Raw genomic sequence first — 12,537 nt, 5'->3', positions numbered from 1 at the left:
AAGCTTGAGGGAGATGTCTTTCTTTAAAAAAAGTCTTTCATGCTCTGTTCAGAAAACAAGAGTTTCCTGACTCCTGCTAGTATTTTCTATGCATTAAGAATATTATCCCATAGAAAAGCATTTTGTTGGTATTTTTGACCAGCATTTAAATAAACATGTCTCTGTTTCTGTACACTACAGCCTGTACTGCCTGTCATCATTGATTATTTTCTCTGTAGAGTCAGCAGAAAGCCTGAAAAAGGTATTTCTTTGTAAACCTGTGCTCTTGCGGAGAGCTTGGCCAGTTGTACCGAAGCAGAACAGAAACAGAGGGGATCAACCTCTAAGTGGGACAAAAATTATTTATTGCAGAAAGTCTGTAAAAGAAGAATTGGCAGAATTGGCTTTTTGTTTGCTGCGGGAGCTCTGAAGTTCTGCCGGAGCGGTGGAGTGGAGAGGCTGAGGTCCCCGGCGGTGTTGCTCTCACCGGCTGGAAAGGCAGATTCGCAGCCATGTGTGCAGCCTTTCGGCGTTATAAATGCTATTTTGGAAAGCGCAGCAAGTGTGAACTGGATGACTGAGTACACCGGTAATGAGCTGCGGGTCCTCTCCCCGCACCCCCTCGCCGGTGACTGACAGATGGCACGTTGGTGGCTCTGCAGGGTGGGGACGGTCCCCGGCCGGCACTCAGCAGACAGTCATCCCCATCACAAGGCAGCCATCCCAATAAGTGCTAATTGCCAACCTTGGTGACAGTCTTAGGAGAGGGAGGCCTGAGGCTGATACGTGTTGTTGGGAGGAGAGGCTCTGCTCTCCAAATGAGTTATGGGCTGATTTGGGGGATTTTACATTACTACTATATATTGCCATACCATTTATTTTTCTGTAAATAGAAGTTTCAAGTCCCTAAGTTTCAGTCCCTAAGGCTGTCAGTCCACTCCTTTCCACTATATCACTTTTTAAAAGTGTAGTTAAATACAGGAAATGGAAAAGGACTTTTACCTTTCTCTCAGAAAATATTGTGATTTTTCTGCTGATCTGAGTACTAAATTGGGGTTACCCTAAGTTTAGATTTCTAGTCGCAAGGAGGGGACAATGGTGAGGGACAATATTGCCAGAAAATTTTGCTTTCCCTAAGGACTGGACATCAGAACTGTGTGATTTGTAAGGGGGCACAGAAATGTTTAAGGAAAAATAAAGCATCAAGGAGTTAACAGGCAAAGCAATTGAAATGCAATGGTCAGGATGAGCAGGGAAGGGTATGTAGTATCTTGGCTCAGTATCATCAGAAATTGCTGCTGTGGGAATTGACATGTTAGCATATGTAACTGAAAGTGAAATTTGAACTTCTTTCATGCAAACAGACATAACTTTCTGCCTTCTTTCTTCCTCTTTTAAAAATGCAATCGAAATATTGAGGGAGAAGTTTGAAACATATTGATTGCATTTTGAAGGCATATTATTAAATCTCTTGAGTGCTTGTTGATCTTGGATCATTTCATTTTCACTGTTTCAGACTGGAAATTATTAGTAATTCTGTTTAAGTTGCAGCTAAATTGCTAATTAACTTTTGTCTCAAAGATTTTATTTCGTACGTGTCTCTGGTAGCACAGTGCGCTCTTTACACAATGCAGCAGAAATTTTTTGCTACCTGCCTCTCTGTGCCCCTTACGATCATATAAAGCAGTTTTGGAATTAATGAGCTGTCACACCTCAGGTAATGAATGAAAGAGCTGACAGAAATCCTTTTGTTGTTTAAGAAATTCCAAATAATTAATGAGAAAAAAAGTGACAGAGATTCTTCTAGGGTTTAAGAAATGCATCTTTCAAATTCATTGCGTGACTGAAGAAACTTTAAAATATGTTTGCAAAAAAGCAGGGATCCTGCTTAATGGGTTAATTCCAGTTCTCTCTTCTGAGATAAACTGTAGCAGAATTTGAGATAAAAGGATTTTGTTTTGAGAAATATGTTCCTAGTCTGCAGGTTCCCCCTTCCAGGTTCATCTCAAAAGTAAAAAATCTTCCTGATCCTTTTGTTTGCCATTGTGGGCATCTTTGAGTGAGACACTGAGCATGTTTATAGTGAGCATGTCTTGTGTACACAGAAGACTTGGCAAACTGCAGGTTAGATTTGAGGAGGGAGGGGTGTTTCCTTATGTTATACTATGTCAATTTATCAAGTCCCACTTTACCTATTCAGAATAATGACTCTACTGCTGCTATTTTTCAGGTAACTGTCTCAGATGGGGGCACATCTCCCAAGCAGTCCTCTGTTTGGGTGGTGGTCCAGGTTCTGGATGAGAATGATAACAAACCTCAGTTTCCAGAGAAAGTCTATCAGATCAAGCTGCCAGAGAGGGACCGTAAGAAAAGAGGGGAACCAATCTACAGAGCTTTCGCTTTCGACAAAGACGAAGGCCCTAATGCAGAAATCTCATACAGCATTGTGGATGGAAACGATGATGGAAAATTTTTTATTGATCCCAAAACAGGGATGGTTTCTTCCAGAAAGCAGTTCACAGCAGGGAGTTACGACATCTTAACAGTAAGTGCTCTTTCGTCAGCAAACACACACATGATTCAATGGACTTTTTCTTAAAAATGGGCACTCTTATATAAAGATTGATGCATGAATGTGTTTAATGTATGACTTATGTGCAAGATCTGACTGTATTAAGAAATCTGGTATTCTTTTGTAACTACTGCTGAGAAATTGAGTCTGAGAGTGTTCATGCTATCATGCGTACTGAACTATTCTCAGACTGTTCAGTCGACTTGTAAATTGTTGGTGTAAGTCGTTTCCTTGAATATACAAAAATGAAGATGAAGGGCTTGTCTGCTCACAGAGTTATATTGAACTGGGCAGATACAGCTATGAATGGATATTCACCTTTTCTGGATATACAACTGCTTACCCTCATGGAAAGATCCTTATACTGTCCACATTAGGTGGCTTCAGGGAGCAGGAGTACTGTGTACAGTATGTTATAGAACCCTTCTCACCACTTACCCTTACCACCACTGTAAGTATGGCAGTGATTTCAGTTAAAAGAAATCTCAGTAAAAATACCACTGCCAGAACTCAAACCGTATAGACAAGGTCAAAGAAAGAAAGAGTTCAAGATAGTGGTGTTGATATAAAGCAATATAAGGCTTGAATGTGCCCTCTTCATCTACATCAGTAAGCCAACAAGTTGTAGTTAAGGAGTTGACTAAAAAGGCAGGAAATTTTAGAAAAGTGTCTGGCATGTAGTAACGGCAACGACGTCACTTACAGTAACAGGTCTCTGTTGGGATACCTTCATAGGGTTGGAAACTGTGACAGGAAAATGAATAAATATCAAAATATTGAGCAATACCTAGTAATCAGAGTACAGGACCTTTTAGGTGAGTAAGAGCCTTTTCCCTGTGCAGAGATGGAAGTCGCATCTGGGATCTGACCCTTACTATAATGCAACAGCTGAAGGTTTTCTACCTTGAAACTGCTCATCACACCCTCAGCCTCTTTTCACTACGGGCTTGCTCACCTTGAATGGAGCAGGGTGACGAGCGTTAGCACCAAACCCACTCAACACATTTCCAGGGAAAGAATTAGGGTATGGTATTTCAGGAAAATATTTCCCATTTTTGACAGGCGTAGTAACAGCACATTTATACCAGCACTATATAGCCAGAAACATTCCCTTTACTTTTTTTGAAAAAACACCTTTGATTGACATTGATGTTATCCACCAAAGCACCCATTTTGTAACCTATGTTCTCCCTTTCCTTAAGCCCAATGTTTGTTGCTGTTCATCTTGTCTTTGCTGTGCTAAAACCATAAAGCATGGCAGGCAAATATCAAGTCTATCCATCCCTCTAGAGGTCATTAAAATAAAAAGAATTAGCACGAAGCTGGGCAATTTGTAATGAACATGACTGAGATAAGAAAGCAAGGAAAATAGATATGGTAAAATTTTAAATTCTGTTTGTTTTGGAGAATAGGGGAAGGATCTGAAACTTATTTAACTCGATTAAAGATCCTGAAGAAGGCTGTGTAAGCAATATCAATCTTGTCTGCAATACAGATGCCATTTAAAAGCAATCAAACATGGTCTGGGTGAGCATGTGTCACACATACGTGACATCCCACAGGGTCATTGCAAAGCTCCCTGCTTTGCTGCAAGAGGGAACTGGATGCAAGATGAAACTGGAGAGGGAAGCTGGTTCTGGAGAGGAGGACCTGTGTGGAGAATATTTGAATTACATCTCCAAGGAGACCTCACACCAGCATTTCTAAAACAAAGCATTTCAGTTTCAAGTCAATCTTTTCAGTGAAAAGTCAAAATGTACCCGAAAAACAGACTTGAGAAAGAAGTGCTCGTATCCCTCTTTTTTCGTGAGATTTTGCATAGAGGATTACAAAGGCCATTCTCCAAGCAGGCATCGTCATGTGATAGAATTAGTTCTGAACTGCCAAGCTGTGATGCTCAGTCTGAGTCCTGTGTTCTTTGTACCTGCCAGATAAAAGCGGTGGACAATGGCCGGCCCCAAAAGTCTTCAACTGCACGCCTCCATATCGAGTGGATGAAAAAGCCTGCGCCCTCGCCCGTGCCCCTGACTTTTGATGAGCCCTTTTACAACTTCACGGTCATGGAAAGTGATAAAGTGACAGAAATCGTTGGGGTGGTCTCCGTGCAGCCGTCCAACATCCCTCTCTGGTTTGATATTGTCGGTAAGTTGGGCGCCAGTGGTGTGAGGAGGAGCCTTCAGAAGCAAAGCGTATGGATGTGTGGGTTTTGAGAGCAAGAAAACTAACTGTCAACTGTCCCCCCCGCCCCGAATTAAATCCACTTTTGTAATGCTGAAATGAAAATGCTATTTTAATATAGTGATAACAATAATAATATTTCTGCTTTTGTTATGACTCCTTAGCTAAGCTGAAAAAAAAGCGCTGTTTGGCTGAATTGTTTTTTTCATACTATGTTATTTACTGCAATCTTAATGTTGTCTGTCATTTAAATTCTATTGTCATACTTTGCTAATCTCATTTCTAAATGTATTTATGGTACTTAGACTTGCTGTCCCTCATTTCTCTCTTTCTTCACTTTTTTTTCTGCATTCTGTTCTTTTTTTTCTGCTTCCGACTGCCCTGCTTCAAGGTGGCAAGCATGCTCGAGAGATGTTCTATATTCTACAGACAGCTTGTGGGCAGAACTGTTCAACAGAAGGTACCCTTAGTGCAAACACATTTGCTAAGATACAACTATCCAGGCTGCCTTTTATTTTTGCAAGTTCTTTGAGATAATTTATATTACATCTTTCGTAAGTGCCTGTGACAGGATGCGATGCGACACATGGATGTGCTGCGTTTCTTTCTATGACAGCTTTTACCGTATTTGTGTCCAATTATTATCATTTTATTCACGGATTTTCCACAGTTTATCACAAATAATTAATTCAAACTTTTCACAGTCCAGTGCCATCCATTTAACTGTGAAACAGAATGGGATGCATCAACATATGGGTTACAAATGGAGCCACCAAAAGTTTGTCTTGAATGCAAGCTGAAAAAGAGAAATGTGTTTTGATGTGAGATGTCAACCACGAAATTGCCTTACATAAAATTGCTTATAAAAATAGGGAGGGAGAAATATCCTTAGCAAAGAGGAGGAGAAGCCATAGAAGTAATGGTATCAAAATAGCAGGGAAACGCCACTAAGGATGTAGCTGCCAAAAAAGACGAGGAGTGGAGGGTCTCACTGGGTTGCAGTGGAAAAACAGGAATCAATGTTCCTAAGAACTTTCTTTCCCACTTCTGCTGCTGATTCAGTTATGTCATTTAAAATAACTCATTTAACGTCTCCAAAATGACACTTTTCCCAGCAGCACAACCACCCTGCAAAGTCATTGTGCTACTTAATGTTTGCAGATACTTGTACGCAGTGTTTGTATACCTTTGGATGTAAACTCCGCGTCTGTGCAAAGCGGTGCTATTTAGATGAAGGGTTATAAACAAACACTACATGAAAGATTAGAGAAACAAAAAGCCTTTACCACAGACTTAGTGGAAAGGGTGCATCAGCACTCTTTATTTACAGGGATTGAGCCTGGCTCTTGTTTCAGCATAGCTATTTGTGGATGGGTTTAGCGAACAGGAAGGACAGGGACCACAAGAGAAAGGGTCTGTCGGAGTCATTTTCATCCAACTTTTATTGCTAGCTTGTGCAGATGAAAGGCAGAAGCATCAACATTTCCTCTTTGAATTTTTAGCACAGTTTCTGATGTGCCAGCCACATTAAAATTAAAACCAAAGCTATTATCATGTTCTAGGGTTCCTGCTAGCCCCTGGAGAAGGACAGCATATGTTTTCTTCCCATTCCCTTGGTTGTTTCAGTATGCTACATGCAATTTATTAGCTAATGTTTACATTCCCTTTCTCTTCCCCATTGACCCTAACTTTCCTCCCAGGAGAAATCCATCTTTATTGATGTTATTGACACTTTTTCCCATTTGAACCTTTCGCTGGACTCCTGCCTTTCACAGCCTTTTGGTCCTTTCCTTGGTGAATTCACCGACTTTCATTAAAATGCTGCCTGTGTTAAGCACTGAGAGAAATCCTCGCTCTTCCACTGTGTTCTTTCACATATTAGAGCCACTTGCAATTGAGCAACAACTTATAATAATATTTCATTTTTTGCCTACCAAACAGATGTGATGGGGAGACCATTATGAAATTTAAGCCTTTAATTTGTCGTTTAATGTGACCTTTACGGCTAAAATAGTTCAAATGATTTAGAATAAGATTTTTGCTATTTAAACAACTCTAATAGTTTCCCTATAGACTTTACCTCCTGATGCTGCAAGATGCTGCATCACTTCAGAGGGTCACGGAGACAGAGCTTCCTTAGACTTAAAAGGGAAATCAGTGACCCTGACTATCCAGTTCGGTACTGGTACCATATGAATGTTGTCATTAAATATTAATGCTGTTATAAATAACAGCACTAGCAACAGCACTCATTTCTGCAATAGGAATAGCCAACAATCCTGGGCATGCAGAAGACCCTGTTGTTCCAGATGCTCTGCATACAAGGTGCAAAGACAAAACCCACCCTGAGAGGTTTATAGGCAGAGCGCTGTGTATGTAAATTGTCTTTGCTGCCTTCAGTCAGTGTCAGCATCAAACCCACTTTTTCTCCTGGTTCCTCAATATCATCTTGCAGAAAAAAAAAGATGTTGATACTTTCCTTTAGGGGGAACATTGAGGTCTAGTGCTGAAAAGTGCAATGAAAGACATGGCTTATTAGTAGAAGTTAGTTGTCGTGTATGGAAAGCAGTATGGGACTGCTGATGCAAGAGATGGTTTCTGTGCTGCTATAAAACCTAGACCTCATCCTGCTCCATCTGGTATTTTGTGATTTTGGACCTCCATGCACAGTTCACAATAATGTCAACAAAAGCCCTGAAGGCTTATGTAGAGGCATGGTTTAATATAGAGTTTGCAGCTTGACCTTTATGTTTATGACCTTTTCAAACCAAACAGGCATTGAAATTCCAGAGGACCTCTTTTTTTAATGCATAACATGCACTTTCTCCCAGCTAAAAAAAAAAAGGAGGGAAGGCGGACGAAGTTTGGGTATGTAGTATTCTGTCTGCCTAACTTCAGCAACTAATTTGCACCTAAATTATATACATTTTAAATAACTGTTTAAGTTCGTGAGTTCTCACCTCCAAGAAAGGAAGGTGTCTTGCAGGCAGGGAGATCACCTGCCCTCCAGGAACAAGAGAGGAACTGGATGCTTACCTGTTTGATTGTTGGGAATTGGGAATGGTTGAGATGTCATACCTGGTTTCTGTTTTCAGACTGCATTCAACACCATTCTCAGTTCATGCAGATCCCACAATGTGAAAGACATGAACGTAGGTTGTTTCAGTTGTGTTAAATTTATTCAGTCATTTATGAGAAACTACTTTTCAATTTTTCAATGGTAACTCTAAAATAAGTCAGAGATCTCTATTTCTCCCTAGTAAATTGAGCTCTCTCTGTGTCTTCCTTTGTTAGTGGTGGGAATGGTGTGATGACTACTTTGACACTGGAGCTAAGCTGCATGGTGCTAGTTTTTGCTTAATTAGCATGTTGCACAACATCTCTCTGATTCTCCAAACAGGCCTCCCTCTATCTTTCCTTCTTCTCCCAGCCTATGCCTGTATAAGAGCAGCCAAACTTTAAAAGCACATCAGAACTTTTTATCAAGGGTGCTTAAAATACAATAATTTTATTATCTATTAATTTTAATTAATTGTCCATTTAATTTGCAGTGCTGCAAATTTTCATGAATGTCAAACTGTAGCTCTCTAGCCTCCTTTGAATTACCTTCTCTGAGAACTATCTAAAATACCTTTCTGCTTTCTTTTCTGCTTTTTATGCCCTTACCTTCAGCTTCTTAGCAGCAAAGCCAAGGCTTTGACTCTCCTTACAATAGTTTTGTCTGAAAATTCGGAGTCTGCATTACTTTCTTCTTCTTAGCATGATGTAGTTCATAAAAGAATAAATATTTGCATGTTACATTACTAATATTTATTATGTTATAATTAACAAAAATCTCTAGTTGAATTTGTATTTCTTGAGGCAGTCAGTAAGTTTATTTCATCTTTTTTGAAAACAGAAAAATTGGAAATTTTAGCTTTACTTCTTTTCCTGAAAATTCTGGAGGCACTTTAGACTCACCTTTGAGTTTCAGGGGGAATTTGTTTTCTGCATTTTCCTCTGATTCTCTGCTCTGACCAATGTGAGAATTGTAGCAATTGGCCCAATTTATCATCACTGTCCTTGATGTTGTCAGTTTGCTTTGGGACAAGACAAGTAAGAATCTTCTCTGCCCTGAGATAATGCATTTCGGAGGGCTATTCTCTACATTAGATCATCTCCTGTATTTCTGTTCTCCAGTCATCCATCATGGCGTGGTAGGCCAAGCAAGACTTGTGTGAGGATCTCGGTATATCCTGGCTTTGTTAAGTTTGAACTTGGAGCATGTATGCTCCTTGCTGTCTACCAGTGAGGAAGACTCTTGCCAGGTTTTAGCTATATTTGACTTGGGGATGTCCTCCAGAGTTCTGTCTGACCCGTCTTTGCATCTAAGACTGAGCAAGTCTGATTCTCTACAGTCATCAGATATTTCTCAGGTGTGTATTCAATCCCACTCTTCTGGGTCGTTCCACTGGAAAAGAGGGAGAAAGGCCCTGACGTGAGACTCATTTGCCTGCAAATCCTCTAGATTTGCTGATATGTTTTCTTCTCAGAGGAGAAAATAATTTCTCACAGCAGCATAATCCCATCTTAAACTGCATACCAGCAGCTGATAAGAACACTGGGAATCTCGACATCTTCCCAAAAAGGAACCTCATCTAGGAAAAGAACTACAAAATAACTTCATTGCTTGCAGCAAATGCAGTAATCAAAACACAAGCAGAATGTTTGAAAACCAAACCAAACCAAACAAACAAAAAAAAACCCCAGCCCACACATTGGAATTCAAAAGGGACAAAGTTGCAGAACCCACGTTCTGTGGGAATGCCAGGTATGTATTGTGTCTTAACTTAGACAAATTCTCCAGCTGACCTCTCATAATTCCTTTTACCGGTTCGGGAAGTTTTCCTTGGCCCGTCCATTGCATCAAATGAGTGGTAAGCTTTACATCAGCAGATTCTCTCCTGTTAGTCATGTAAGGCTCAGTGGTTGTTTTTAATCTTTTTTATTAAAAGGAAAAATAATTCTTTCTAAAGCATACAGGACTTTTGTCAGAAGAAAAATAATTGATAGTGACTATGAAGCCAAGAAACAAGCTAAGACCCAAGGTAACGCTCCAGATTCATCCAGAAAATGCAACCAAGGCTACTCTGTACCAAGAATCCAGCCTATAGTCTGTTGCCTCAGAAGCATGCCATTTCAATTTCGTGAAATCTCCTTCTTGACCATACTATATCATTTGTTAAATTGAAATTAAGACTGTGCTAGAAAGGTCTTATGAAGCTGTACTGATGGCCAACAAATAAGATCTTTTGTAGCAGGGGCTGTTTCTGCAGCCATCTCAAGGTTGATATCAGCTGGAATTGGCTGGAGTTATATCGATAAATCCTATATAAACTACAAAACACTTTCAGATAACATAAAAAAATCCTAATTGTGAAAATATAATACTTCCAGGGCTTATTCAAGAGCATAAAGATCAATCTCAAGAAAGTAAGGATGGAAATCATCTCACTTAACTTCAGGTGTCCAAAGCATAGACATAACTATCTGTGCTAGGTCTTTGGGAATCTTAACAGTCAATTAGAGAGAAAAAGCACTTTCTAGATGAATTTATATAATTCAAACATGATAAGTCTTCTCATCCAAAAATGGTATTACAAATAGATGTGGACTTTTCATGAAATCCCACTCTAAGTGCTTCAGTTTAATCAGAGTATTTTAAGGGAAGTCTTTTATCTGAATTGAAGATGTATCAGCATTACATCTTAGCCTGCGATGGTATTACAAACAACGGCTAATCCACCTCTCTCTGAGGTCATTCAATGTTACAATGCTTTCTCAGGACAACCTGTTCAGCCAACTTGCCAGTTCAATCAACTTGCCTTCTTTGTTGTTGATTTTCCCAAAGTGCTCCAGGAACTCACGATGTATTATCTTAATTTGAAATATTTCTTTCCTAATGCAGTTGCAAGCACATTAGCAAAGACAACTTCTACGTATCTTGTATCTGAAAGAAGGTTTTAGTAGATAATAAAAAGGAAAGCATGTGCCATATGTTGGAAAATGGAATAACTAATAAAAATTCACATTAATAAAACTGAGCAGCTGAACAAAATTTCATCATCCTTAGCCCCCTTTCATCCTAAGATTGTGATCAAAGAAAGTATTAAATGGCTGATAGTAACACTGGCAAAACTGATACTGCGGGAGCTTACAGCACTGCAGATGAGCTCACTTCAAAAGGGTTGGTAGTTACCCAGCAGCATGCTTTCAAAAGTGGGTCTCAGGTACCCCAGAAATGTGTGAAGCGGCCACATTCTCGGCCGCCACCTCCCATGGCTCAGCCCTCTGACCTCAACAGGAGCGCCTTCAGAAGGAAGTGGTTTCATGTAGGGTTCCCAGAATAATTCAGCTGCAGGAGTTTTTAAAAGAAAAGTCCTGTTTGTTTTTATGTGACTTCTCTCTCTCTCCATGCCCCTTCCACATTCATCTTTCAGAGATAATTCTGTTGGGTGCTTCTCTGGGTGCTTCGTGGTAGGCCTTGCATAGACTTAACACGTCTCTAAGACTCTTTACATTTTAGCATTTACACCTAATTCGTTAATTATTCTTCAGTGCTTAAGTGCAATTTCAGAAGCCTTCATCAAATGAAGACCTATTTTGAGGCTTTATGAAGGCTGAGGAGCAGTACAAAGCGTCTCCAGATTCCATGTTGTAATCCATATGAGAGGCAGCACTCAATATCTCAGGCAATATTCCCAGAAGTTCAGCCATCTGAGTGGATCTTCATTGTCAACAGCTGACCATGGTCTGTTAAAATGTACCAGACTGAATCACGAATAAATCAAGTTTTCACTCCAAAAGAGATTATAATCACAAATCTCACAGCAGGATGTTCTCTGATCTATCTCTGTCTCAGCCTTTGATGCAGTTTCTGCCTTGTTTAATAGAAAATGAATCAATGTAAAATAAAGTGTATCGCCTGGTTAGTTACAAGTATAGGCTAGAGTGGGGTGGCTGGCAACCAAGATTTATTTGTTTGTTACTAGACCATTTTGGAAGATGTGAATACCATATAAAAAACTCGTATGATGGATTCAGGTCTTATTTTAGGGGAAGAATATACTGCACTTAATGAAAATGGCTGAAAGAAGTCTGTGTATTTGCAATACACTGTGTAGTGCCCTGCAAACTCAGCTCTAAGCCAGCAGAAGAAGGGCATTTAAAATATTTATTGCTAATCCTTCCATGTTAACTCTTGGAAGTTTTAAGGGCAGGGTTTCTTTGGAAGTGTATGCCAGTTGATAACATACAATTTTTGATTGCTCATTAAGATGGTTACTAAGCATCTTGAAGTATAGGCTTTCATTTTGTTTTCATGGTTATCAGTATGAAACATTCTCTTTGTAAAGTGCCTACTGTCCCAAGGCTAGCTTCATTTCAGCACAGATTTCCTTGCAAGAATCTCAAACTCTCTTCTTCAAAGGAGACTTTTTTTCAGAGTTGGTTTTCATGGTATGATTTTTCTCAAGTAAATCAATTTAAAACATTAATTAGGAGATGGCATCTTTTTCTTCCAGCTTAACTTTTTAAAAATAAAACTCAAACACTGAAGATATGATCAATGTCCAAATACCTTGGTATTGCTTAAATGTCAAGGACAATTATGCTTTTTTCCTAGTGTCAAATAGTGTTAAACATATATATATCAATTGAGAAAAATATGCAATTTGAGCTTGCAGAACGAGGTTAGGGAAAAAGCAGTGTTTCTATCCACTATAAATCATAGCAGATCCAGTGTCAGTATTTTCCTGGAGAACCACAGC

The 12,537-nt window shown here is 39.5% G+C and overlaps 1 protein-coding gene across 2 annotated transcripts in view; it reads left to right on the top strand.

Annotated features, from left to right (window-relative positions):
* Nucleotides 1-12,537, top strand: part of FAT3 (FAT atypical cadherin 3) — a 335,564-nt gene that overhangs the window by 223,524 nt on the left and 99,503 nt on the right. For both annotated transcript variants that reach the window (XM_086614215.1, XM_086614212.1), the window contains exons 4-5: nucleotides 2,210-2,524; nucleotides 4,483-4,693. In XM_086614215.1, the coding sequence (XP_086470341.1) occupies nucleotides 2,210-2,524; nucleotides 4,483-4,693 (526 nt within the window). The remainder of the gene's footprint in view (nucleotides 1-2,209; nucleotides 2,525-4,482; nucleotides 4,694-12,537) is intronic.

The sequence above is a fragment of the Tauraco erythrolophus genome, chromosome 1, assembly GCF_009769465.1.
Source record: "Tauraco erythrolophus isolate bTauEry1 chromosome 1, bTauEry1.pri, whole genome shotgun sequence".
Taxonomy (NCBI): Eukaryota; Metazoa; Chordata; class Aves; order Musophagiformes; family Musophagidae; genus Tauraco; species Tauraco erythrolophus.
This window is presented reverse-complemented; position numbering and strand designations above follow the sequence as displayed.